This window comes from Dysidea avara, chromosome 7 (assembly GCF_963678975.1).
Source record: "Dysidea avara chromosome 7, odDysAvar1.4, whole genome shotgun sequence".
Taxonomy (NCBI): domain Eukaryota; kingdom Metazoa; phylum Porifera; class Demospongiae; order Dictyoceratida; family Dysideidae; genus Dysidea; species Dysidea avara.
The window spans coordinates 1,773,176-1,798,680 of NC_089278.1; the positions used below are offsets into that span (position 1 = coordinate 1,773,176).

At 40.5% G+C, this 25,505-nt stretch overlaps 8 protein-coding genes across 10 annotated transcripts in view; 5 read left to right on the forward strand and 3 right to left on the reverse strand.

Annotated features, from left to right (window-relative positions):
* Positions 1-3,339, forward strand: LOC136260549 (thioredoxin reductase 1, cytoplasmic-like). The gene is made up of 16 exons (XM_066054338.1): positions 1-222; positions 278-338; positions 390-634; positions 733-805; positions 856-924; positions 972-1,022; positions 1,077-1,114; positions 1,169-1,273; positions 1,481-1,541; positions 1,591-1,796; positions 1,847-1,921; positions 1,969-2,138; positions 2,376-2,529; positions 2,581-2,688; positions 2,737-2,832; positions 2,882-3,339. Exons 1-16 carry the CDS (start codon positions 133-135, stop codon positions 3,077-3,079), a joined length of 1,800 nt encoding a protein of 599 aa, XP_065910410.1. The 5' UTR covers positions 1-132; the 3' UTR covers positions 3,080-3,339.
* Positions 3,265-4,093, reverse strand: LOC136260555 (ubiquitin-like protein 4A). The gene is made up of 4 exons (XM_066054344.1): positions 3,942-4,093; positions 3,753-3,858; positions 3,465-3,703; positions 3,265-3,413 (listed from the first exon to the last, which is right to left on the reverse strand). Exons 1-4 carry the CDS (start codon positions 3,987-3,989, stop codon positions 3,324-3,326), a joined length of 483 nt encoding a protein of 160 aa, XP_065910416.1. The 5' UTR covers positions 3,990-4,093; the 3' UTR covers positions 3,265-3,323.
* Positions 3,614-5,555, forward strand: LOC136260553 (uncharacterized). The gene is made up of 8 exons (XM_066054342.1): positions 3,614-4,140; positions 4,267-4,658; positions 4,707-4,807; positions 4,852-4,917; positions 4,964-5,031; positions 5,084-5,213; positions 5,259-5,337; positions 5,390-5,555. The coding sequence occupies exons 2-8, from the start codon at positions 4,277-4,279 to the stop codon at positions 5,428-5,430; spliced, it is 867 nt and encodes a 288-aa protein (XP_065910414.1). The 5' UTR covers positions 3,614-4,140; positions 4,267-4,276; the 3' UTR covers positions 5,431-5,555.
* LOC136260547 (coatomer subunit gamma-2-like) lies at positions 5,423-12,546 on the reverse strand. 2 transcript variants are annotated; one of them, XM_066054334.1, is made up of 22 exons: positions 12,437-12,546; positions 12,125-12,180; positions 11,277-11,429; positions 10,873-10,977; positions 10,775-10,825; positions 10,240-10,332; positions 10,104-10,193; positions 9,938-10,054; positions 9,788-9,883; positions 9,659-9,737; positions 9,426-9,604; positions 9,202-9,375; positions 8,909-9,152; positions 8,787-8,862; positions 8,076-8,179; positions 7,907-8,029; positions 7,674-7,745; positions 7,483-7,625; positions 7,272-7,437; positions 7,116-7,216; positions 5,834-5,972; positions 5,423-5,787 (listed from the first exon to the last, which is right to left on the reverse strand). In XM_066054334.1, exons 1-22 carry the CDS (start codon positions 12,474-12,476, stop codon positions 5,561-5,563), a joined length of 2,628 nt encoding a protein of 875 aa, XP_065910406.1. In that variant the 5' UTR covers positions 12,477-12,546; the 3' UTR covers positions 5,423-5,560. The 2 variants fall into 2 exon arrangements, with proteins under 2 accessions (XP_065910406.1, XP_065910407.1); XM_066054335.1 differs by lacking the exon at positions 12,125-12,180 and having other exon boundaries at positions 12,437-12,525.
* On the forward strand, positions 12,524-13,098 carry LOC136260556 (dolichol-phosphate mannosyltransferase subunit 3-like). Its single transcript, XM_066054346.1, has 4 exons — positions 12,524-12,748; positions 12,799-12,828; positions 12,880-12,957; positions 13,005-13,098. Exons 1-4 carry the CDS (start codon positions 12,629-12,631, stop codon positions 13,053-13,055), a joined length of 279 nt encoding a protein of 92 aa, XP_065910418.1. The 5' UTR covers positions 12,524-12,628; the 3' UTR covers positions 13,056-13,098.
* LOC136260552 (uncharacterized) lies at positions 13,088-15,685 on the forward strand. The gene is made up of 2 exons (XM_066054341.1): positions 13,088-14,374; positions 14,425-15,685. The coding sequence occupies exons 1-2, from the start codon at positions 14,258-14,260 to the stop codon at positions 15,442-15,444; spliced, it is 1,137 nt and encodes a 378-aa protein (XP_065910413.1). The 5' UTR covers positions 13,088-14,257; the 3' UTR covers positions 15,445-15,685.
* LOC136260548 (NCK-interacting protein with SH3 domain-like) lies at positions 13,320-21,494 on the reverse strand. The gene is made up of 15 exons (XM_066054336.1): positions 21,217-21,494; positions 21,062-21,166; positions 20,870-21,007; positions 20,571-20,677; positions 20,409-20,521; positions 19,983-20,355; positions 19,809-19,932; positions 19,590-19,763; positions 19,334-19,420; positions 19,145-19,283; positions 19,012-19,092; positions 18,628-18,756; positions 18,484-18,576; positions 13,941-14,107; positions 13,320-13,567 (listed from the first exon to the last, which is right to left on the reverse strand). The coding sequence occupies exons 1-15, from the start codon at positions 21,382-21,384 to the stop codon at positions 13,358-13,360; spliced, it is 2,208 nt and encodes a 735-aa protein (XP_065910408.1). The 5' UTR covers positions 21,385-21,494; the 3' UTR covers positions 13,320-13,357.
* The window catches only part of LOC136260546 (E3 ubiquitin-protein ligase HUWE1-like), a 26,374-nt gene continuing 22,337 nt past the window's right edge, over positions 21,469-25,505 (forward strand). For both annotated transcript variants that reach the window (XM_066054332.1, XM_066054333.1), the window contains exons 1-17: positions 21,469-21,696; positions 21,753-21,851; positions 21,910-22,035; positions 22,090-22,176; positions 22,223-22,296; positions 22,342-22,420; positions 22,479-22,640; positions 22,691-22,868; positions 22,933-23,033; positions 23,093-23,243; positions 23,293-23,373; positions 23,858-24,045; positions 24,103-24,409; positions 24,458-24,559; positions 24,614-24,694; positions 24,950-25,056; positions 25,101-25,281. In XM_066054332.1, the coding sequence (XP_065910404.1) occupies positions 21,652-21,696; positions 21,753-21,851; positions 21,910-22,035; positions 22,090-22,176; positions 22,223-22,296; positions 22,342-22,420; positions 22,479-22,640; positions 22,691-22,868; positions 22,933-23,033; positions 23,093-23,243; positions 23,293-23,373; positions 23,858-24,045; positions 24,103-24,409; positions 24,458-24,559; positions 24,614-24,694; positions 24,950-25,056; positions 25,101-25,281 (2,149 nt within the window). In that variant the 5' untranslated portion in view covers positions 21,469-21,651. The remainder of the gene's footprint in view (positions 21,697-21,752; positions 21,852-21,909; positions 22,036-22,089; positions 22,177-22,222; positions 22,297-22,341; positions 22,421-22,478; positions 22,641-22,690; positions 22,869-22,932; positions 23,034-23,092; positions 23,244-23,292; positions 23,374-23,857; positions 24,046-24,102; positions 24,410-24,457; positions 24,560-24,613; positions 24,695-24,949; positions 25,057-25,100; positions 25,282-25,505) is intronic.

Here is a 25,505-nt window from a genome sequence, read left to right on the forward strand (position 1 = left end):
CACGTCAACTCACACGTCACCTGACCAGATCAAACAGTTGTCAGATATAAAAACGTTGCAACCTCAGCTATCAAGGTGAAGCGCTCGGAGGATTCGTACGATTGTGCTCCTCCTGTGAAGCAATCTTTCGTGATGGCGGAATTAAGGAAGAAAGTGTTAGACCTCATCCAGTCTACTCACGTACTGGTCTACAGCAAAACTACTTGTCCCTTTTGTGATCGAGTAAGAAAAGTTATTGACTTTGTGTCTTCACCTTATAACGATGGTTTTCCACTAGGTAAAGCTGCTGTTCAAAAAGATGCTAGTAGACGCGACATACATTGAGCTAGACAAAACTGGTAAGCGTGCACACCTTCTACTCTCATGATAAGCTATCTTATCACGCACAGACAATGGTGCCGCGGTACAAGAGGCACTAGCAGATATTACTAAGTTGAACACCGTACCTAATGTGTTTGTAAACGGTGATCACGTGGGTGGGTGTGACAGCACTCTAGCTGCCTTCTCCAGTGGCAAGCTAAGTAGAATGATTTTGGCGGGACAGAAGAGGCTGGATCCCACCATCACTGATCACAAGTATGACTATGATGTGATAGTTATTGGGGGAGGATCAGGCGGGCTGGCTTGCTCTAAGGTGAGTGTTCACGCTATTCTATTTAGGATCAACGGTGACATTTTTTTCCATTTTATAACAAGAGCTTTGTTGTAAAGACGGTGTTAACATTATTATAGGAGCTTGGAAAGTTGGGTGCTAGAGTTTGTTGCTTGGATTATGTGAAGCCAACTCCACAGGGTACTACGTGGGGTGAGTACTGCATTACAGACTTGCAAGGTACATCTTGCAACTTCTTTCAGGCTTGGGTGGCACATGTGTCAATGTTGGCTGCATTCCTAAGAAGCTGATGCATCAAGGAGCTCTGTTGGGTACACTTTATCACATGTCTAGGGTGCTGTTATCATGTGCACTACAGGCCATGGACTGGATGACTCCAAGAAATTTGGATGGTTGATGCCTGATGCTGGTCAGTTAGCTCTTATGTCTGTTGTTAAATTGTGTATTACTTTATCACACACAGTTAAACATGACTGGTCCACAATGGTGTCAGCTATTCAGGTGAGTTTAATAACTAGTATATCTACTCACCTCCTTAATCATTTTCTGTTGCAGAATCACATTGGTTCCCTCAACTGGGGCTATAGGGTAGCATTACGTGACAAGGAAGTAAAGTATAGCAATTCATATGGGGAATTCATTGATTCACACACTGTAAAGGTACTTGACTATACAAGCATTCTTTATTGTAATCCCTGTGACTGTGAAGTTGGAGGAAGTTTCCCTACCTGCATGCAATGTCTCCTTGTTTTCTGACTCCTAAGGGGTAGCTACACTTTTATATGCCTTATAACTTAAGTTTCTGGATTACACAGTACCCCCATTGTGCTGTTGTTGGGTATGTTACCATGTCTGCTGTTTGTATAGTGTGTCAATCGTCGTGGCAAAGAAGAAGTTATGACAGCAGCACGTTTTGTCATAGCAACAGGTTTGTTAGCTCACAAAAGAGTTTTACTGAACAATTGTATTCCTGACAGGTGGTCGACCCAGGTATCCTGATCTTCCAGGCTACAAGGAATATTGTATTAGTAGTGATGACCTCTTCTCACTGCCTCATCCTCCTGGGAAGACCCTTGTCATTGGAGCATCATATGTTGCTTTGGAATGTGCAGGATTTTTAGCAGCATTTGGATTTGACACCAGCTGTATGGTACGATCCATCTTCTTGAGAGGATTTGATCAGGTAATAAATTAACACCTGAAAGATAGCAATCTTAATGTTCACTGTTGTAGCAAATGGCTGAAAAGGCAGGTGCGTATATGGCTGAACATGGTGTAAAGTTCTTTAAGAAAGTAATCCCAACTAAGGTACTAGTTCAACATGTACTAATACTGAAGTTACATATCTTATGAAGGTGGAACTTGTTGAAGAAGGACCTCCTCGTAAGCTGCGGGTTGAGTATAAAAACACAAGCACAAATGAAGTTGGCTCTGAGGAGTTCAACACAGTGTTAATAGCAGTGGGTAGGGACCCATGTACTTCAGGTATTGGACTGGACAAGGCTGGAGTAATAGTGGATGAAAAGTATGTGCTCATTTAGTCACTGTATTAGAGCAGTGATCTGATAAACCTGCTATTTTATGAAGTGCAGCATTATACAAGTGTAGTTTACTGTTAACTTGTGGGTTACCATTGAAAACTAGTGGGATGTGGTTTTGCTATGTATGGCTACGATAATCACATGACTAACAGTCAGCATACCTCTCATGACTGACACATCATTGAGGTCACATCCTGGAATACTGTCATAATATTTTATAGGACTGGAAAGATTCCTACCGTGTATGAGCAGACCAATGTACCACATATTTATGCCATTGGAGATGTACTAAAAGGCAAGGAAGAGCTTACACCAGTTGCTATTCAAGCTGGTAAGCTATTAGCTAGAAGGCTATATGGCACTGGAAAACTAGAAGTGAGTTAACTACCAACACAGTAAGCTGACAAATTACTGCCATATTATTAGTGTGACTATATCAATGTCCCAACTACTGTGTTCACACCTCTGGAGTATGGTTCTATTGGCTTGCCTGAAGAGGATGCCATTGCCATATTTGGAGAGAACAACATTGAAGTATGCTAACACCCATTGTATTCTAATACATTCACTGTATGCTAACAGGTCTACCACACTTACTTCAAGCCACTGGAGTGGACTGTGGCTGCGAGAGAAGACAATACTTGTTATGGTAAACTAGTCTGCAACAAACTAGATAATGTAAGAACACTGCTTATCAGGCTCTTAGTTATATCACCTTTGTACACAGGAGAGAGTCCTGGGTTTTCATGTACTAGGGCCCAATGCTGGTGAGATTACACAGGGATACGTAGTAGGAATGAAGCTTGGAGCTACCAAAGCTGACTTTGATGCAAGCATTGGCATACACCCCACCTGCTCGGAGACATTTACCACAATGGAACTTACTAAAGCATCAGGTGCTGATGCCAAGCAGACTGGTTGCTGAGGTTAAGCACCCACTGGTTAACTCCATCTGATGCACACCTTGTGCATCAGATGTTCCAGTGGGTGCCCCTTGTTATGACTTATGCTGGAATGGCATCAACCTCTTATGACAGTGCATCTCTTAACCACTTTATTGGAGAGACCCACTCGAACCATTGTCACCTCAGCATACCACAAACTACAAAATAGTTTCAAAGAAAAACTTATTCCGTATTGTACATTACTATATAGTAAATGTTTTCATCTTATTTATTACTTGGCTGTTGTTCAAGGTTGCGTACTGCTATATTCTCAACATCATCAAGGTTGAGATTATGGACTAAATCATGTATACCCTGTATTGTATGATAGTGATAATACAGTAAACAATCCCCACCATATGATACCTTGTTGACTTCAACCATTAGTTTAGTGACGTCTTCTTGGGAGTAATGTTGTTGAAGGTATTGTTGTAGTAGTGTCTGAAACCTTCCCTTCCTAGTTGGTTCTTGTGCAGCACTAGTAGTTGTGGTAGTTGTTTGCTGTGCTTGAGTTGCTGGAGTTGCAGCAGTAGCAGCTACTGGCTTTACCACTAAGTTAAGTTTACTGCCATTGACAACATTGTAGAACTTTAATGCTTTATCATCTATAAGATGTTAGTAAGGTAAACTCTGTTGAACTACACCATGAAGCACCTGATAAAGCTTTTCCTTTGAAAATTAGTCTCTGGCTGGCAGTTGGTTGATCTAACGTTTCAGCAAGAACCTGTTTCACTCGTATCACGGGAGTGTCCGGTGCTACCTGTTTTTGTAAGTGTTTTAATACGAATGCATCCACAAAACAGATTTTATTTATACAGGAAAATTCAAGAAAAAGTCTCTTACATCTAACGTGTGTTCCGCTCCTCCTAATACCTTCACAGTGACCAACATGTTTTTAGGATAGGGTCACTCCCGCTTATAATTCCAATAAACGCGCTATTAAGCGCACGCCCAAATCAATTAATTACTTTGTAAGGCTCACCTTACGATTGGCGCAAGCTACAACCAACCAGATTGCCTTATTAGAGAAGCTGGACTATTGGTTAGTTTTATCCTTAGCTACGGCATGAGACAACCATGTGTGTTAGAGTTGTGAGATAGTTTAAGAGATCCTGTTTGTATTAAAATGTAGAGTGTGATATTTCTTTTCATATTCAACATTCAACAGAGCTCGCCGTATGGAGGCAGGTCTCAATTTGCCAGATGAAGTGGACGGCCAAGACGTCCAGTCGTTCGGCCTAACTGCTCAGTCAACGCATCCGTTGTCACGTGAAGCGACAAATCCTGTGGCTAGCATATTGGCCGGATTATGTGATTCTGGCGAGTTGGGGGAAGGACAACAAGCACTTAACCTCACCCCTGAACTACTGGCCCAGATAACAGCTGCTTTATCAAGTAACCTCGTGACCACCAATAGTGCAGCCACACAAACTGAGCATGCTCAACAAGACCTAACTATCCCGGATACTTCCGTGTCACCACGGACCAGTGAGGCATCGTTACACTTACTACCCCACATTACTGGAGATCTTTCACATGTGCTACAACAAGATGTAACAGGTTTGGGTGATGTAATATCATTGTTATGTTGATTAAATGGTCTTACAGAATTTGACTCAATCACTGATGACCCTCAGAACTTAAGGTTTGACTTTACACCACGAGAGCCAGTGAGGAAGAAGAAAGATGTTGCAGTGTATAAAGAACAAGTAAGGTTTAAACAACACGTATACAGTAATCATGACCTCTATAGGACAGGTTTTTACCAATTGCCAATGTTGGTCGTATCATGAAGAATGCCCTTCCACCTAATGGCAGGGTAAGAGTTATGTGACCACAGACCCACATATTGATGGCTCTAACAGGTTGGTAAAGACTCCAAGGAGTGTATGCAGGAGTGCGTCTCAGAGTTCATCAGTTTTATTGCCAGCGAGTATCCTTATAAAACAGTCAGTCGCGTCATGGTCCTTAACCAAGTCTCTTAGGGCCAATGATCGCTGTATACAGGAGAAACGAAAGACCATCACTGGAGATGATATATTATATGCCATGACCACCCTGGGGTTTGATACTTACATGGAACCACTAAAGCTATACCTCCAGAAATATAGGGAGGTATGTCTGTGATGTGTTATGTAGACGTTACCATGTTCTGTGTAGTTTATAAAAGCAGATAAAATGAATCTACCACCATCAGTTGATACAGATGAATACATTATACAACAACAGTCAGAAACTGGTAAGATATATTGAGTACAATATGTGACAAATTTTATGTGTTATTTGTGTAGTGTCTGCAGGACAGGTAACAAGCATAACGCCAACCACATGACAATTTATCATTAAGATGTTAAATATAATATGTATATTGAAATACATTGCAAGAAGCAGAAGGTGGTGACTGCTATAACAGAGTATAAGTTATGTATCATTTTGTATTGGCAACTATTGCATTAAGTTCGTCATGCCACTGACGCGGCCACTAGCTCACAGACACCAAGGTGGTCACTTCTGACAGTGATCTTTGCTGAGACTGCCTGACTCATAGCTAGTTTGGCCTTCACTAACACATCGTGTCCTCCACGGAAGACTCCAGACAACAGCAGCATGTGAGATGATTTCTTCTCGACTACATCCGAGCGTTCACATGGCTGCATGCCCATAAAGGCAATCATTTGTTTGACAGCATCTAATAGAACAAGAATTAGTACAATTGCAAGCAATTATGGTGGTACCTTCAATGTCCTTCATAGAAGACAGTGTAAATGTCTCTTCCACTTGGTTCTCTTCACCAATCTCATCCCAACTGACAGCAAAGTTTGGTCTCACTAATCGCTGGACATGATCTGCCAATGTGATGTCAATGTTTTCCAGCTGTAGGGGGTGGAAATGTTGTCTCTATTTAATGGCCACTTGAAGTATAATTAGTTAAGTGATAATGGCTATAAATAGAAGACAAAATGTAGCAAGGTTAAAAATTGAACCACGACAATATCAGAGTCATGGCACAGAGTGTGACCTTGCAATACTCTCAGCTTAATCAGTTTAGTTTCCAAGAACCCGTCAAACTAAACATGTCCAAATCAAGAGAAGATGTTATTGCGGAATCTATAGATTGTGCATCCAAAGTTTGGGATTCAACTAGAATAACCCGAGCAACCCCATTCAAATCTGGCTCATTCGTGATACCAACCACATTGACTGCAAAATATCAAGCAAACCCTCTTGTTTGTGGCCATGCCCAACCTTTAGACTACACACTGCAGGTGCCTACAAACTATACTAATACCACATGATTGGAAGCTTTGTTTGCAGACACAATAACAATAATATGTACAATCAAGTTACATGCTCCTCATGGATTTACCTGTCAATTAGAGAAGGACCACAAAAGTTTTAAAGTCTAGTTACCCGTACTGTATTTCCTTATATAAAAGTCACATTCAAATAACCATCTGGTTCTAAATGAAAGCCAGGGAAAGGGGTAGCCTTACTACAACTACTGAAACCCAACTTGTCAAACACATTTCAACAGCAGCTGCAACAAGATGTTTCAGCTGATTCATGAGTGGAAATAAATTCGTGGGCTTTTTTATACTAGGAAATATGGTAGATGCAACTTCAGTAAGGGTTGTGTACAACCACACAATAAAATGAACATCTGTGAGTGTGTGTACCTATTTCGAGTATTTCTAACTGACAAGTGCAGTAATTATGTGTCTAGAGTTAGTGATTACAAATCTAGGCTCCATGACTTACAGCTCCTGCCAATTACCATCTTGTGATAACATAGCATAGTAACAGAGATAGCAATGCAACTAAGGTTCTGAAAAACAAGGAATGCTGCCACGTGAAACAGAGGTTCCAATCCTGTGTTATAAGTGTGGTATCTATAGTACACGTCAGTGGTGGTAAATTCTCATAGGAGGCTGTTCTATGTATATACAGGTGAAGGCATGGGTACCCAATGCCCCACACCTGTTATGCCAGACATAAAGCACACAGAGCTACACTCACCACATATTCATCAGCATATCCAACATCATTGTCAGGCTCCCCAGTAGTTGGGTCACAATCCTTCACTTGGAACTTTAATGTGTTCAAGAAAGTACCACTAACTGAAATACACACCAATATAACACTACATAGCTACAACCAACCATTGGAGCATACTTGCATCAGGGTCAGTGATCTCAACCAACGTATAACAAGTGCCTGGTTGGTTGTAAGGAAGACTGGGAGTTGGAATGTAAGAGATGACTTGGTAGCCTTCCGGTTCTTCCATTTCCACCTTAACTTGTTCTAGTAGTTGATCATTGAGAGTGTTAGTGATATTGAACTAGTGGGATATAGTAACAGATGATGTTGTTGTTGTGTGTCATACTTGAAAGACGATGTGTTTTTGGAAGGTGTGTTTAACACAACACACAACATATTCTGTTTCACTCTCAGTCAATTCCACTGCCTTCTCACTTGACTTGAACAAGTTCCCTAGCTGAGCAAACTCTGGGATGGCGGCCAGTTGTTCTAATCCACACGTTTCACTAGCCACTCAATAGTAACATATACACTCACCAACATAAACATCTTGTCTAGTAGCCATAGGAACAGCAGCTGTTACACTTGCAGCACTCACCTCAGCTTTACCTAAAGTGTAAGCTTATCATACAATGTAGCAGGTCTGAGAGTAATTTGTGTCTTACAACTTCTACACTTAATATTTTACTACGTATATAACTATATGTATTCAATATAAAATGTGTGGAGTTATGGTTGAGGATTTAAGTAACATGTAGTTAAGTACATACTTTGTTTAGGGACCAGTGGAGCTGTATCTATTGGTACACTCTTAATATCAAATGGGGACATGGTTGGTTCCTTGGTATACTGCAGCAGGGCTCGCTCCAGTCCAACAATGGACACACCCAATCCTGTCAGACACGTGATCATTTTGTTCCATGCATCATGTGATCTTACCAGATAAGATATACTGAGTGGACAGTGATTTTTGCCGTTTCTTCAACACTTCCAAATATAGTATTGCTCTATCCCTTACTTCATTGTCATTATCTAGTAAACATCTTAACACACACACACAAAGAAGATAGGAACATTGAACAAGTCACATACCAATTGGTATATACAACAGCATAATTAAATGGCAGGTACCTCCATAACACTACATTGTAACAGAGGAGGTCGGTCACCATTTGATGTGCTACTTAGTATGTGTGATCACACAACCAAACAAATTGGCACTATTATTATGATGTCCTGTCACATTCACAAGAAGTATGCATAATGTAACACTTGTTTCTTATATAGGAAAAAAAAGCCACACAAAGTGTTGGGTGGATGAAGAAAGGCCCATGGAACAGTTACCAAATCACACATTAGAAATACCAGGAGCCCATAGTGCCAGAAATACTTTATACTGATACTGAGGTGTTGAGGTTGAACTTTTTGAGATACTTGATGATGTGCGACCAACCTACTCTGACACACTCTATCTACTTAGCCAGTGTTGTTTTCCTTGCTTGCCTATTAATGCACTTTACTAGTAAAACAAAATAAACAGACTTGTTAAGCAACACATTGATCACAATGGTATAGACTATGACCATGGCTAAAACATCACCTATATCACAACACTTGACAGTATACACAGCCAATGTACACAAGTCATACCTATCCAATAAGACTATAACACTGTCCAATAGTTCATCACATGATGCACCAAATTTAGCCAGTGATGCCACAGCAGCTACAAACACACATCACCACTAAAATAATAAATTATGTTACCATACCTGCCCTAACTGGTGGCTTCTCAAGGATTACTCTGTTGTATATAAACCTGATATACTGGTAAGGGTTACGTGTCCTCGATCCCTCGCGACCCAGTAGGTGGAGCACTCGAATGGCAAGATCAATGTGTTCACAATCTTCAATGAACTCGCACAAATGTGCCAAGCCTGCCTCCCTAGCATCACTGTTCTCTTCAATGATACTAATCAAAGTGTTAACAATGGCCTTCTTGTACTCTACCCCTCCCTGTGAGGTGATGTCATAAAATATTATATTATGGTGCTATGGTTATTACTTCATTTCGTAGCATGTTTGATAAGAAGGTCATCAACACGTGGTGTTTCCGTGGGAACTTGAGACACAGTGAGTGGATAGCATCTACCACAACTGTTTTAAACTCATCGGAAATCTCTGACATAAATGATGAGATTTGTTTCATTAGTCGCTCCACATTGTTCTCATTTCCGGTCTATAAAACACCACCTCACACATGCTGATCACATGATCTACTGGACACACCTTCAGCAGAGTTGTGATTGCCAGGGTGGCAATACTACGGTTACTATCGGTGATGAGCGTCTCAAGGTCCATGTTACAGGAGGTCACAGACGTGGGATGTACCATGGCAATACGTGATAATGTCTTTGCTGCAGCATATCTCATAGTCGGCTTAGGAGAGCCAAGAAATAGTTGCAGTACTACACAACAATGGTAAATCACTCAATAACTAGTGACAAACAAGCTGGACTTACCAGACACTGCAGGTTGTAGTTCTCTTGCAGTAACATTGTCAATGTTCACCATGGCTCTAGCTGCTTCATACACTACCATCTGGGTATGTACAATGTAGCACATGAAATGTGACATCATTCATTACTCACTTCACTCTTGTGCCGTAAACAATTCTCAAGGAAATCATACAATGAACTTTCTGATTTTCTCTCTTCAGTTTCCAATACTTTACATGCTATACGAATCTAAGAGAGCATAAAGAGCAGTTGATACAATAAAACAAACTAGGTGATGCTTACCAGTAAACAGTAAGCAAAAGGTGAACGCAGTGAAGACTTGGTTAGCTTTGTCACCATCTTAGATACTGCCAACCGATCATGTTTTCGTAGATGATACAACAGGCCAAGAGCATGGTACTACAGATTATTAAGACTTCTTAAACAGACAATTCTGTAATACTAATACCTGGACCATGATGTTGTCTGAGCTAAGTGCTTCTTGTGCCTCATTCATCCATCGTTTAACAACATCCATACCTCCCTTGTGTACAATAGACTATGGAAGGATGATCATCAGTTATATAACATACAGTGCTGCTTACCATAGCAGATACTAAGGCAGCACTGGCCACACTTGGATTACGGTCCACAATGGCTTGCTTCATGTAACGCTCAATAGCTTGCATCATTGTGTTCTACAGTAAAAGTGTATTCAAGTACTCGATAAGAAAGTGGTTCTGTAAGTTGCAACTCAAAATAAAAGCCGCAACTGTCTAGCTACCACACCACACCACGCCCTGAAAATATGCACTGTCCCTATAAAACATTTTGAATGTGAAATTGTGTATGAAGGCAAATTTGTTGACTTGAAACATAAATACTGGACACTTCTCCATGTCCTAATAATAAAGGGGCACTTCAGCATGGCCACAAGGTGGAAGGGTTTACTTATACGGTAGTAGGGATTGTGCCTATGAAAAGTGTACGAATTATCAGTGACATCTGTATGAAACGACTACTCATTTCATGGATGGAAAATCTAGTAGCCATAATATTTATGCTATAACACCATTTAACATAATACAGAAGTATCAAACACGTAATACTATAACATGCAGAGCCAACAACATAACTTACATCTGTGATAGAGCAAAGTGCCCTAATGGATGGAGCCCTGTACATCTCCTCCTACACAATCACCAAGTCTTATACCATCGATAAATCCATCATCTTACCTTGCCAGTCATGTCCTTAGTGAGACTACTAGTGACAATAATGACATCATCTGCTATTGATGACATCACCTTGATAGCTAGGTATACCAGTCTTCTCAACGTCACCTACAGGGAAGGGGGAGGCATTAAAGGAGTACCATGAACCCATGATGCAGAGTTCAAAATAAGACAAGTGGACAAGCCATTTAGTGATCACCAGTATATGGTACATGTGGCTGTTATCCAATATTAAGTTTGTGTGGCAAGTAAATGGCCAACAGTTACACATTATCTTGAACTCTGTGTGTGTGTGTGTGTGTGTGTGTGTGTGTGTGTGTGTGTGTGTGTGTGTGTGTGTGTGTGTGTGTGTGTGTGTGTGTGTGTGTGTGTGTGTGTGTGTGTGTGTGTGTAGTTGTTATTATTACATCTTTAGACTGGAACAACTTGGTGATGGCAAAGAACGTCTCAGTAGCCTCAGTGGTTGTGAAGTTGGCCCCCTGATTGATGAGGTAGAGAATCTTTGTGAGGACGACTGCACATTTGCGGGCATTAATATTGTTATTGTTGAATGTCCGGGCCTAAAACAAATAAACAAAAAAAAGCATTTCAGCATGACATCAAAGATCAGAAGATATTTGTTAAAATGAGGAACATACTTAGGCAATGGCTGTAGGTACGTGCCAGCTAATTTGTGTGTGTGCGTGTGTGTGTAGTGTGTGCATAAAATTCCCAGGCAGCATCTTGATTGTTGGGCACTTCCCTGGAAAACATAATGTATGCAACTGTGTTGTAAGGACCTATGATGTACATTTCACAAACTCTTGTTTGTATCTAGAGTGTTTCACTAGACATGGTGGTGACGATATTATTCTCTGTATGAAAGGTAGCTCTAGGCAATTAGTAAACAAAATTAAGTACTAATGTAACAATCAGGAAAAGGTTCTTTTGCACTGTATCAACCTGATATACATGGTAAGTAATACGTGTCAATTGTGTAACGCACACTATATAGCTACCACTGAAAAATGCAGTACCTCAATACATTAACAATAAATGTCATTCTCTAATGTTTTTGATCAAGCCGGATTTTCCAAAACACCAATTTGGCATGCTCGGTTGTTTATTCAAACTTTTAAAGCTTACAGCATAATTCTTCACCCACATCTGCAAACAGTCATTACCCTTTAAATAAGGTGATAATACTATTGCAGTAAGCAATATTGTCACATTTTCATTACGTTAATATTGTACACAACATAACAAATACACTAACCTCCTGCAGCACGGCTGTCTTCTCCAGTCCTTGAAACGGAGAGCCCCCGGCGTTACCTGTATTCACGCGGCGAGACATTTTGAAGATCACGGGATACAAAATAATTTGATAGTGGTTTTGAGAAAACTACACAACCCAGTGACTACACTTTAACACGATGTTTAAAGACAACCATACTAACGACATTAAACAAAGAAACGCAACTACACTATCTTTGATCAAAGCAGCAAGAAATTACGATGTCCACATTTCAACTATCAGGCATCGTAGAGCACAGCAACAAAACGACATAGCTAATTATACTCTAATAACCTTCCTCGTCATCTTTCTTGTATCCTTTGAAACCGCTCATGATTTCTTTGCCACGAGTACAATAGTAAAATAACCGGACTCCGTAAATTCTCGCCAGGGTACGTAAATTTTCGTCAGGGTACGTAAATTCTCGGGTTGTCTACACTAAATTGGAATGATTGATCAGTCACAACATATACAGGTATTGGTGAGATGACGAAGTTGATTCAATGGTTACTTGTTATTGGAATAACGTTCGCGGTATGGTTGGGGCTACTCACAAACGCTATTCCAATTAATGCCTCCCCATCTTTACAAGAAGTACTCTACCCTGTGAGTCACAATCTATCCATCATTAACCACTTGTAATGTGATGTTTTCAGCTACCACTGTATTTTCTCATTTGCTTTGGAGTAAGTTGCACTCGCAAATAATGGATAAATATAAAACATGAATTTGTGCAGAGTTATTCACTGTTCATTATTGGATATCGTTTGACACAATTTAAGGATTGTACACGTGAAGCAGAATTACTGAAAGAGGTAACTATATTGTATGTTATTGCATACACTTGTTACTGTGGTTACAGGAGATTGCAGAAGCAAGGAAAGACTTGACTAGTAAAGGCTTCAGATTTTAGGTTTTTTTCATGCAAAATAATTCATCAAATCTTTGAAATATTACTTAATACTGCATGTTGTACAAAATTTAAGTTTGGTCAGGAAATTTTGGCTTTGTGGATTTCTGAAAAAATTTTTTGCTTAATATTCCCTACATGCTATTCAATATGGCATACATGAAGGTGGTTTTAGCCAGCCCGATACTGAATAAATTTATGTTTTTATAGTTCATTGAAGCATGCTATAAGTAATTCATGCAAGCTACTAAAGGTTCTACCAAGTGATACATAGCATTCATTGTACATAATCATTAATGGTTGTATTATACTGCAGTGGAATATTTAAAGTAGTCTCTGAATTCCTTCCAAATCAGTTTAACAGTTTCTTTATCATTGGGATTTGTTCCTTCCAGTTCCTCTTCTTCAAATATTCTAGTCAGGCACTGCTCAAGGTCAACCTGTCTGTGTGTGTGTTTGCCATAGTCGGTGTTCTTCAGTAGACGATACAACAACAATAAATAGTAGCCTCTATTCTGTGGGGAATACATTACTTGTGTTAATGTGACTACTGTACATGAGCACACTAACATACTGTACACTATGTATTACTTAGCAAGTGATACATTCATTATGTTACTTCATTCATTCACAGTGTTACTTAGTGACCCAGTACTAGAAATAATGGTCAAATATAACTATTGCTTGGTTCACCTTGAAAGATTGAGCATTAAATCAGTAAACTAACCAAATTACAATGGTCAGGCAAATATTGAAATCAGTTGAATGAACAACTACCGTATGTATGTATTTAGCACTGATACAATTACTGTAGCAGTTTTCCATACAACTACATACATATGTACACACATCATACACAGGGATGACAGTATCGGTGTACACACTGACCTTATCATCAGGGTTTAGGTCACTCAGTTGCCTAGTGATGATATCTATAACAACTAACAAGTCATTAGTATAGAATAGAGAGGCTGTTGTAGTGTGAGAGAACAAGTCCAACATCATCTTTATCAGTGAGTTGGGAATGTTTGGCTCCTTGATCACCACTGGATCCTCTAAAGGAGCAGAAATATAGTACACATGCTTAGCAAATTGCAGCTGTTTTCAAACTGCAGTGCATACTGTATAGCGGGTTTTTTCTACGAGGCCAAAAGTTTGCGAAGCTGCTGATATTAGTCTTCAGCAGTAATTTCTGCGATTGCAAAATGTGCGAGCAAGCAACACTTGTAAATTCACGTGATTACCTTAAAATGGCGTCATCAGTGACAAGTTCCGAAACTTTTGCAATAGAAAGCAAGATACGTGGCTATCATATGTATAAGGTATGTCATTGAAAATTATTTGTGAAATGTTTACAGCTTAAATTCTCTAGAAAATTTGGACGAGTACTATTGGCCAGGAATTGTACTGCAAATGTGAAGACGGTAACGCCCATGATGCCTTTGCTGTGGCCGTATGCAAGGAGAGTACTATTGTTGGACACATTCCACGGACACTTTCAGCAACTTGCTTCTCGTTTTTAAGCATGGAAGGTTCTTCAATTTGCTGCAGGGTGACAGGACCTAGGGAGTACTCTAGAGATCTGCCACAAGGGGGTCTTCAGGTACCCTGCACCCTTGAATTTAGGGGTAATAAAGTGAATGTTGAGAACGTAAAAATCACAGTTCGCAAGCAGAGAGAGTACAGAAAGAAGATGGGGTTATCCTCAGATGCAGAAGATGCTAGAGGCAACACTACTGACACACCCCAAGCCACACCCACAGTTAACAATGGCACTGATATAAGTACTAGTGTGCAGAACACAGAACTTGTAACCTGCAGCTCCACTACTAAAGTTGAGGTAGATGCAACCCTAGAGGGAGGAGTTGAAGAACCCCACAATTATCAGAATGTAGCAGTACATGTGCTACCTAGTAGCAGTAAATACATTGCTATGGAGCATAATTACTGCAAGAATGAACTATCTAAGGTATGGGTGAGGCATGGGAGATCATTTTTAACTACGGCTGAAAGAGATATGATAAACTATGGCAAGCAACTAAATGACAAGCATATTAATTATGCACAAATGGTAATCCGAAGCCAGTTTTCTATTAAAGGGATGCAGCTAACCTTGTACCAGCACACCAAGAAACCATCTGAAAATGAATTTCAGATAATTCACTGTAGAGGCAACCACTGGATCACAGCCAGCACTATTTTTTCTTCTGGCAGTGTCGATGTGTACGATTCCCTCTATGATGATCTTGATTGTGGAAGTAGAAGGGTGATTTTGGATTGTTTGGTGATGACAAGCTTCAAATCAATATGCAGCAAATGCAAAAGCAGCATGGCACAGATGATTGTGGCTTGTTTGCCATTGCTTTTGCAGTTTCACTGGCAAGGAAAGTGAATCCAGCAGATTCTCATTTGCTCTTTGAACAGTCTCGAATGAGATCTCATCTCATCAACTGTCTATAGGAAGCGAACTTTTGTCCTTTTCCCACTAAGTCCATGAAGCAGTAATACTTTTTAGTCAAACTATTGTGATATATTACATTAAGCTGTTAATTATAAAATAATGATTACATGAAATGATTTTACTGATTTATGTACATGTTGATCAATGTTAATAATGCTTACACGACAGATCCAGGAAATAGTTTTATTTCAAGATTCCTGTAATGCTGGATGCAACAAAACCATTGACTATTATTGTGCTGTCAGCCTTGATGTGCTCGAAGGCGTTGATAAGCCACTTAGCACCAAGCGGTTTCATTATAGACATATACGCAGGTCAATGGGAGGAGGAACTTCATCAGTAAAGTTCTGGCATATCATAGAGCTATACCATTGACTAAATTGCTGCTTCATTGACTGTTTCAGTGCCTTGTTTACACTCAAATCCATAGGTTGAAGTTTATCCGTGCAATTAGCAGGAATGCTAATAACATAAATATGATTATCCCTCAGCATCCGAAACACAGCATCAGTAGTCTGCCCCTTAAAAACATCGAAGATGGCTAGTGCTGGAAATGTAACAGCCAAACTCAGCTCTTTTCGCTTTCTTTGAACATAAGGTATGATTACTGACTGTATATACTCTTTGGTCTTGTCTTCGTTTGACCAATGGTTAGGTGTGTAGCTAAGCAACCAATCTTTAGGAAACTTTGCATTGGGAAGACAAGCAGTTGTCTTGCCAGCGTAAATCAACTGAAGTGGTAAAAAGTCACCACTAAGCGTTCCACAAACAACCGCAGTTATTTGACGTTTGTCACCTAAGCCAATCAGCTCAATTCTTTTTGAACCCTTTTGGGCCATGGTCCACTGTGACCCTGGGACGATGTTTATTGGAGTGTGGTCCCAATTAAAGATCAGCTCATCAGGTATGCCTTGCATCTGGACAACTGCCAACACGTCACATAAAAAGTCTGCCTTTATTGTTTCAAAGCCATGTATTGTTAGCTTTGCTGTGGAGCAGCCCTTTCTCTTCACAAAATTCATTCTGTAAAGAAGTGATTTTGCCCAGTTTGTTGTTAGAGATAAAGGTCCATCATTCTCTAACAGCATGCTGGCATCAAATTTTCTCACCACAGCCTTCCCTACAGCTATAGCTATTAGTGAAGTTATTGGACCACCACAATCCCTCACAGACCTTATGTAGGCCTTCACCTGATTGTCAAGTGTTTCTCCAATTAGCAATGGACGGCCTCGTTTTGCTGACGGAATTATTGTGATCTCAGGGTCAGATTCACCTCGCGATCTTTTCTTAGACCACTCTTCTTTGTACTTCGTGACCCAGCTACGAACGGTACTTTCGTTCAGGTTCTCCTTTAGCTCACTGCTATATTTCCTCGCTGCAGCACAGTTACCATTCTCCAATGCATATTTGGCAATTTTAGCTTTGCAATCTGGAGTAACCTTGATGTACGTAGCTTTTGCCTTGGCTCTTTGGCCATCATTTAAAACTTTTAACACCTCCCTATTTACTTCATCGATGGTGGCAGGCGGAACCTCCTTTAGGATCTGGTAAAGGTGAGGTTGCCTCTTTCCTCTTCCAGCTAAAGTACTTGAGAAGTGACATTCTGCTATTTCTGAATGTACACGTGACAGTTCACAGCTGCTGTCGATAGCCCACGCAATCGATGACGTTTGGAAATATAAGAATCAATTGGTACAGCAGAAATTTTTGCGAGGCCAACTTCAATTCGTAAATTTCACAAAAATTTGGACCTCGTAGAAAAAACCTGCTATACGGTAGTTAGGAATAAAAATGGATATTGATTGAAGTTTTTGGGAAAATTATTTTTTTGCACAAAGGGTTCACTTCATGAATAGGAATTCTCCAAAACAGAACTGGTACAATTTCTCAAGCCCACGTGAATGCATAATGTTATGCAACCATTGAACGTATTCACGAGACACTTTACAAAGAGTAGAGGAAGAGGCTCAATAGTTCTATTTAGCTTGTTGTTTACATCTTGGAAAAAAACTGCCATTATGGAGTAATTAGACTTACAATGATGACAATATGTGGCCAGAGGAGGTACAACATGCGTTAAACAAGAATTGCATATTTTGACTTCTAAACTGATGCTTAATAGACCGTATTCCAAATGACATGACGCAAATTTTCTATTTGGGGGACTCATATTTTTGAGTGTTCTCACCAATGGTGATCGAGATTTTGAAGATTGATATAGAGGCTAACAAACAAGATATCGAGGCAAAACTACCAGGTTTGGTTATTACAGCAAAGGAACAATAGTATTTCTTCTAACCTTTGAAAACCAGCTGAAAAATTCTAACTCGGCATTGGAGAATAGATTTTTTACCCTTATAACTGTACCTGTTAGTTGTAGGTCAATATCTTCTTCCAGGATTGAATAGTGATTTGAATCTCATTAAGCCCCCTCTCAAAATTGTTAGAATACCCCCAAATAGCCACAGCCATTTTATTTTTTGACATCATTTGGAATACGGTCCAATCGGGTCCATTGCTCTGTACAAATCCTATGAGCTCACATGAGTCCTCCAATGTGTGGCAGTCACGACTTTCACGTCAACAGTTACAGTGGTCATCAATGAATACAATCATTGTTGTACAATCTATTATTTTGTATGACCATGTTCAATAAAAATATTTTTGTTAGCGCTTCATAGTAGACATGGTCTTGTCCTACCCCCCTCCCCTCCCCCGTATGCAATGTTCCCTTTAAGTTAACACCTTGTGAACGCATGAATTTAGTACACGTGTACGTGTTCATGTGTGTGTGTGTGTGTGTGTGTGTGTGTGTGTGTGTGTGTGTGTGTGTGTGTGTGTGTGTGTGTGTGTGTGTGTGTGTGTGTGTGTGTGTGTGTGTGTGTGTGTGTGTGTGTGTGTGTAAGTATGTGCGTCAAATTTAATGTCTCAACCTATTCATTACATGTATTGTAATATCTGATCTCTCACCTTCTCTATTTACCAGTAGAACCAATTTTTCACCAAACACTTTTCTGTTTGGTTGTTCCATTAAACTCTTCATCACAATATTATTAGTGGGATCTGTGGACATAATGGTTCAGATATTATGAACAACTATGGATAGTTAACTACCTTCAAAATGTTGGTTAAAGCTCAGTACAAGATTAAGGAAACTGTCAGCAACTTCTTCCTGGGAACTGTCAGAAGCAGAAGCCTCGATGGTGTCCAGCAGAAAAGTGACATAGTCCATACTAAATTGATCTGTATACATACCAACAAGTGAACAGTACATGACACATTACAGTGAGGCTTCTCATAATAATTATTAAACGCTCTGAATTAAGAACTATGTAGAATTAAAAACTGCCAAAATAAGGACAAATATTTCAAACCCTGCAGGTCTGGCTCTCTATTACATTTACCTCTGCAAAGTGGGAACTTCAGCAACAAAAAATCCTTGTCGTATTTCCCCAGGTCCCAAAAGGGTACTACTGACATTTCAGTGTAGTTGCTTACCATATACACTCAGAGGTGCAGCATCAGCAGTTGAGAATACCATCATACACACAAGAGAGGAGTACAATACTTTTTGTGTGTCTAAGGGAGGTAAACAGAATGAGGGAAAGGAGAGAGTGTGGAAAAGTGTTACCTTCTATGTTATCATGTATGTCCCTGCCCAGTTCGTTGGGTAGTACAGAGTTGAGTAACACAGATACAACCTCTAGGTCTAGTCCACACATTAAACCAAACAACTGTAGTAATATCAGTCGTAGTGATGTCCTTGTTTCCTGTACACAACTGGGATAAGCAGCATACACACTCAGAGAGGACAACTGACCATTTGATAATACATAACAAGGGTCAACACATTCTCATATTTGTATTCCTGTATTACAGCTACACTAACATCAGGATCAGCATCTCCCTAAATGTTGTGAGGTAGGTAAAGACTGGTACATACATATGTGTCTGGAGGGTCTTCCACACACCCACTTGTTCTAACCAAATTTCAAGCAAATAGCCTTTGCAGATATGAATTATCAAAGTTGTGTGTGCGGAAGACCCCAATCTGGTCACACATATACTGCTAATACCAGTCTTTGCAGTAGCTCCTCTAAACAGTTTGTGATGGTAGATAGATCATCATGTACTGCCCAGCCTCTCTGTTGTGAGTCATTCTTTACTGCTGTAATTTGTTCAAATAATTGTGTTAGTCTATCATGGTCTGCACTTGTCTCCAGTTTGGCAACTTTATCAGCGTTGGCAGCCTATATATGTGTACAATGTAGTGAGCCACATCAGGTCCCAGTTACCTGTGATTTCTGTACAGCCTCCAACATTGCTGACATGGTCGGCTGTAGCTGAGGGACAGCAGAACTGATGAAGTCAAGTACTACTTGAACAGCAGTTAATGACTTAGAATGATTGATATCACAACTGTATGGAGTAACAAAGTGTAATAGGCAAGTCTGCACTTATACACTAACTTTATCCGTACGGCTTCAACCAATTCAGTTCCAACAGTGACGTCAAACTCTTTGATGATGTCTTCTATTTTCTTCTCTATCACCACATAGGAACTAGTGTCCTCAGCCAGTGCTGCTGCTGCTGCTGCTGCTTGATCCTGTTGTTTACTTTCTTGTTTTTGTTGTTGCTTATCTTCTTGCTTTTGCAGTGGTTTATCTTCTTGCTTTTGTTGTTTAACTTGTTCTTTTTGTGTGTCTTGTTGTTCTGATGCAGCATCACTTATTTGTTCCACAATAGCTGATGGTTGTTGAGGTGATACAGTTGGTGGGCTAGTAGTTGATGCCATAGGGATGGGCGGGGCTCGTCTCTTGCTCTTCTTGTGCTCGGAATCACCTACAAAACAAGCTAGCAATAAGAGAGACTGATTAAACACAACACTCACTCACGTGCTGTCCCCTGTGGAGGTGCAGGAGCAACACGGCGTCTCTGAGGAGAATCACTACCCAAACTAGTTTGGGACATTGGCTGCACTAGAGTACGACGGTGTGCTATCAATGCCCTAAAATAATAAGTAACACACAAGTTCTAAAACACTAGTCATAACTTACTGAAGATTATTACGCTGTTGTGATGTGTACACACCGTCATTGGCAGCAGCCTGCTGGTGTATCTGTTCAATGGCTCTATCAGTTGACTGCAATACTTCTAATTGTGCCTATAGAACAATTAACAACCCTAAGCTAAGCTTCATAATACACATAATACACAAGTGATCATTTTGAAAGCATTGTCACTGAGCAACTATGTTATGAAGCCATAACCACAGAATGGTGAATATGTTCAACAAAATATTTTCCTTGTATTAATGTTGCTGTGCTACATTGCAGCCAGAAAATGCTCCACACACCTTAGGGTCAAGCTGGTCAAAATGTGAGACTGGTCGAGGTCTTGTAGCTTGTACGTATTGTTTAGGGATTAGTCCTACCCGACCATCCTCAGTCTTCATTGTCCACCATGCCTCTGCACTCTTCTCCATCAAGAACAACTACATACCAGTACACGAAGTAACCTCTCATGTGCCATGTCTCTGCTGTAATACCTTCTGGCCTCTTGACACTGTTAACTGTAACTGATCTTGTCCATTGTAATCATATGCAGCAAAATATGGCTCTTGTTGTACTTGCTGCTCCCCGCCAGCAGGAGCCTGCTCACAATTAATGTACCAAACTCCATCTACAACATTCAATTTCCTACCTCCTGCAGTTGTACATATGCTACAGGTAGCAGGCCAGTGTCACCTGACTTGTTTTTACCCATTAACCAGTGTTCATCTATCTTCTTCGATACTTGGAACACTTCGCCCTTCTTAAAACTCAGTGCACCTGGGTCAGATGACGCAAAGTCGTAAATGGCTCGATACATTATCAACCTATCCCTAACACTGCTGAGTGCTTAAATGACTACTTATGCAACTGTAAGTTATATTTTAATAAATTCGCGCTTTATTCTTGCTGCACTCTATATAAAGCTCACTAGTGAAATAAGTCGCGCATGTGTCAAGCGTGAAGCTCAGACCTGAGAACTGAGTCGTTGACTTAGTTACAGTCGGGCCCTTCGTTATTCCGCTACTGCCCGGGACGTGTCATTTCATTGGCGTGTGTTGTCCGTGGTCAATGACGCATACTCACCATGAAAGTGGAGAAGACAAAGCCGAAACGAAGCATATCAGAACTAGTAAGTGTTAAATATTCGTTTCGTGAAAACATTGTGTAATTGTACTGTTTCCTTAGCCCCATGGTTGCAAGGAACTAATCGACAAACTACACAAATGTCCTGACCATGAGCTGGTGCCTGAGCTAAGGAGAGTGACCACTTGGAGCTTTGGAAAGGTGTGTATTAAATGGACTCCAAGGTTCAGTGAATATCAGCATAATTTGTTCTCTCTAGTGTGAACTCTATCACTGGGTTGAAGTCCTCAACAGATTTGATGACATTCTTGCTAATGCAACCGAAGCACCAGCCAATGAGGAGGCTGAATATGTTTATGTGTGTTCCAAGTTGGAAGATGCAAGGGTATGTCAACTTGTGAGAGGCAAGTTCAGTGTTAATGGCTCCCCTCTCCGACAGCTCAAGGAGATGGTAATAACAGTATTACACTTTACAGCACTCTTGATAGAGCACTCCTATGCTAGACACATTTATAACTCCATGGAGGTACAAGTGTGTGATGTAGTGTTGTTAGGATGTAGTGTTCTTACAGTATCTTAATTGCCTGCTATCATCAACTGACTTAGATGTAGTAATAGCAGTACTCAATTTGATCTATGTGTTCAGGTATTTGTGTAACTGTTGATGGAGTGTGTCATACTTCTCCTACAGCAAAAGGTCTAACTTCTTGTCCAGAGTAACTAATAAACAAAAGCTAAAATTAAACACCTTCTTGGAAACACTGGGCGAGGTGAACATATTATGTAGTTGTTCAGAATATTGTTCATTCATCATATAACACCTTCTAGTCTTGGGGAGGCAAACAAAATGGGTTATCACTAGCTGACTGTTGTTCAGAAGATAACCAATTGCCTGCCACAGCTACTTCAGTGTATTTTGAATTGCCCTCTTCAGAGGGAAATGGTTTATCACCACACCTGCAGCCTTTATGGCTGAAAGATGTTGATAAGGTGGACAAGACCTTCTGTTGATGTATACCATTATTGTGTGTTCATGTTAGGATCCATCATCACTTAGCGATATTATGCAACAAATCACTAAACAATACACTATTAGTTCTAACAAGCAACACCAGTGGATTAAGCTGATTGTAAAGATCAGACTAGCCAAATGTTTCTCTAACTATAAGCTACGACTGAAGTGCATTCAAGCCAGACTGCAAGCTATTTCTATATTAGGTGTGTGTTTCTATGCTTTCTGCAGCATGTTTGACAGAAAACCATTTTGTTGTATACACTGTAGTGTACTCTGGTGCTACCAATGATGTGGTTGATCCTCTACTCTATCAAGGCTTTGTAGAGGAGTTGGTAGAGGTGTTAGAAATGAAGCAGGACAAGCTTCATGTGAGTAGCCACCTTTATGAAGTGTACTGTACACACATGATGACATGTTGATTGTACAGGAGGTGAAGGCTGGATGTCTGCGTACCTTAACAGCAATGATACACTTGGAGAGAGACCCCAAGCTCAGTGCTATAATTGAGGCCACAGGAGCCTCCACATATCATGGCTTCTTACCCTCCTTAGTGAGGGAGTGTATTTCTTCATTAACAGGTACTTCCATCATGTGCTGTGATCTGTTGTGTAGTGAGTTGTTTTGTAGATACAAATACAGAAGTGTATCCACAGGCATTTGCCACAGCTCTGTTTTCATTCTTATACCATTTAGCTACTTATGAAGCAAGTTAGTGTGTGTGTGTGTGTGTGTGTGTGTGTGTGTGTGTGTGTGTGTGTGTGTGTGTGTGTGTGTGTGTGTGTGTGTGTGTGTGTGTGTGTGTGTGTGTGTGTGTGTGTGTGTGTGTGTGTGTGTGTGTGTGTGTGTGTGTGTGTGTGTGTGTGTGTGTGTGTGTGTGTGTGTGTGTGTGTGTGTGTGTGTGTGTGTGTGTGTGTGTGTGTGTGTGTGTGTGTGTTGATGCCAACTGTCGCATGTCTCACACAGTGGATTAGTTTCAGGTTGAACTTCAGGTGTCCACACCTTCACATGTGAGACTGGTAGTCCTGAAGATTTGCCTGTACACGTATTGACACCTAGCTCTTGAGCAGTGCACAGGTGTCCCAGTGTTTCACTGTGTAGGCATAACCAACCAATGGCTTTGTTGTTGTGTGTTGTTTGCGTGTGTACATATGCTGTGCATATCATACACTTACTAAATACACACTACACACAGGTGGTGATGCTCTAGTTTCCAGTGGAGTAATGGAGTCATTATTACAAGTGGTAGACTGGCAGGCTCCAGATCCTTCATGCATCACCTTTGTCACCAGAGCTGTCCGCGTCATCGACCTCATCACCAATCTTGATATGTCCGCCTTCCATAGTTTTGGTGGCTGGAACAAACTTCTATGGAGACTAAAAGTATGAAAATTGTCTTAAAATTCTGCTCTGTATTCATGTGGTGATATTTGTATACAGCATGAGGTAGACTGTTGTAAAGAAGAGTTACCATATATTCTACCATCAGAAGTCATACCTGTTGTCCAGCAAGCAGCAGCTAACCATGAACTACTGGATGATGCTGTGAATGAAGCTGGTAGTAGCAATACTGATAACACAACAAACAATGTAACTGCTAACACTGTTGAAACTGGAGATACGGACACAACGAATGACACAGTAGTTGCCACGTTGGATGTAGCAGCTCCTCCTACAGCAAATGACATGGCTGAGCCAATGGAATTGGATCACCAGATCAACAGCAGTACACCAGCCCCACCCACTGGTACACAGCAACAACATCACACATTACATCACTTCTACACATACACAGAACTACAGTGTCTGCCGCAAAGGGCTGCCCTCATCAAGTCCATACTAAATTTCTTTAAGAAGGCGATTCCTGATCCAACCTTTGCTGAAAATATTCGAAACTGTAAGCTACATTGTCTAGTGACATAATAAACCAGCATATTGTAATATCCTTTAGTGGTAGAGAGTTCCTTACCTGAATCACTCAAACACATCATCAGTAATTCTGAGTACTATGGACCATCAATATATCTACCAGGTGGGTGTGGCTGGTTTGTGATGTCTATTGGCATTGTGTGGTATCTCCAGTCAGCTATCACATGCTTGCTGTACTGGTCGTTGATAACAATGCTACATTAACAGGCAACCACTTTGCATAGTTGGTCACTGTATGTGTTGATCATCAGTTGACCTGGTGTTGGTCCGACATTAGTATATATGTATACATTACATGTGTTAACTAGTACATCACAGGCTAGGTGTGTATTACAATTACTATGTTTCGTTGTTGTAGCTACTGAGGTAATGACAGTGTTTGTGTTCCATGAGCCATCACAGTTATCAACCTTGCAAGACAGTGGTCTACCAGGAGTGGTGCTGAATTCCCTGTTGATGAAGAATGTGAGCAGCATCCATACAAGTAGTGATTGATGTTGTGTCAATAGATCCCAGCTACTCGGGAGGTGTTAGGTGCTGTACCAAACATATTGAGTGCACTTTGTCTCAATGCCAGAGGACTGCAGACCTTCACTGATGCTCAGCCATTTGACAGACTGTTAAAAGTTCTTATTAATCCACTATACCTGCCAGCTATGAGACGTAGGAAGGGAACAGTAGACCAAATTGGTATGTAGTGTGTGTGTGTGCGTGCGCGTGCGTGTGTGTGTATGGACGTTTTACAGCCTCCTGTAAGGTCCACCCTCCTGTAGGTACTATGTAGTCTTAGAATTTGTCAGTTCTGACTCTAGGCACCTGATCGGTGCTGCAATCAGCTGGATAGGTGTGGCCATTTACATACGGTAGCCAAGGACTTGCTTTCTGTGTATATATGTGTTGTGCATGATACACTG

Bases quoted from the DNA above. Each gene is read 5' to 3' on its own strand.
- LOC136260549 (XM_066054338.1), top strand. From the start codon at position 133: ATGGCGGAATTAAGGAAGAAAGTGTTAGACCTCATCCAGTCTACTCAC. The intron at 1,023-1,076 runs GTCAGTTAGCTC...TATCACACACAG, and splicing joins ATGGTTGATGCCTGATGCTG to TTAAACATGACTGGTCCACA. The intron at 1,797-1,846 runs GTAATAAATTAA...TCACTGTTGTAG, and splicing joins TCTTGAGAGGATTTGATCAG to CAAATGGCTGAAAAGGCAGG.
- LOC136260555 (XM_066054344.1), bottom strand. From the start codon at position 3,989: ATGTTGGTCACTGTGAAGGTATTAGGAGGAGCGGAACACACGTTAGAT. The intron at 3,704-3,752 runs GTGCTTCATGGT...AACATCTTATAG, and splicing joins CAAAGGAAAAGCTTTATCAG to ATGATAAAGCATTAAAGTTC. The intron at 3,414-3,464 runs GTATCATATGGT...CATACAATACAG, and splicing joins TAATGGTTGAAGTCAACAAG to GGTATACATGATTTAGTCCA.
- LOC136260553 (XM_066054342.1), top strand. From the start codon at position 4,277: ATGGAGGCAGGTCTCAATTTGCCAGATGAAGTGGACGGCCAAGACGTC. The intron at 4,659-4,706 runs GTTTGGGTGATG...ATGGTCTTACAG, and splicing joins GCTACAACAAGATGTAACAG to AATTTGACTCAATCACTGAT. The intron at 5,032-5,083 runs GTATCCTTATAA...CAAGTCTCTTAG, and splicing joins ATCAGTTTTATTGCCAGCGA to GGCCAATGATCGCTGTATAC.
- LOC136260547 (XM_066054334.1), bottom strand. From the start codon at position 12,476: ATGAGCGGTTTCAAAGGATACAAGAAAGATGACGAGGAAG. The intron at 8,863-8,908 runs GTATGGTAACAT...GTGTGTTTGTAG, and splicing joins GAAGCCACCAGTTAGGGCAG to CTGCTGTGGCATCACTGGCT. The intron at 8,180-8,786 runs GTATGACTTGTG...GTGTGTGTTAAG, and splicing joins GTTATAGTCTTATTGGATAG to ATGTTTACTAGATAATGACA.
- LOC136260556 (XM_066054346.1), top strand. From the start codon at position 12,629: ATGACGAAGTTGATTCAATGGTTACTTGTTATTGGAATAACGTTCGCG. The intron at 12,749-12,798 runs GTGAGTCACAAT...TGATGTTTTCAG, and splicing joins TACAAGAAGTACTCTACCCT to CTACCACTGTATTTTCTCAT. The intron at 12,829-12,879 runs GTAAGTTGCACT...GAATTTGTGCAG, and splicing joins ATTTTCTCATTTGCTTTGGA to AGTTATTCACTGTTCATTAT.
- LOC136260552 (XM_066054341.1), top strand. From the start codon at position 14,258: ATGTGCGAGCAAGCAACACTTGTAAATTCACGTGATTACCTTAAAATG. The intron at 14,375-14,424 runs GTATGTCATTGA...TAAATTCTCTAG, and splicing joins GTGGCTATCATATGTATAAG to AAAATTTGGACGAGTACTAT.
- LOC136260548 (XM_066054336.1), bottom strand. From the start codon at position 21,384: ATGTATCGAGCCATTTACGACTTTGCGTCATCTGACCCAGGTGCACTG. The intron at 20,678-20,869 runs GTGTGTGGAGCA...ATTGTTCTATAG, and splicing joins TTGACCAGCTTGACCCTAAG to GCACAATTAGAAGTATTGCA. The intron at 13,568-13,940 runs GTCAGTGTGTAC...TATTCCCCACAG, and splicing joins ACCTAAACCCTGATGATAAG to AATAGAGGCTACTATTTATT.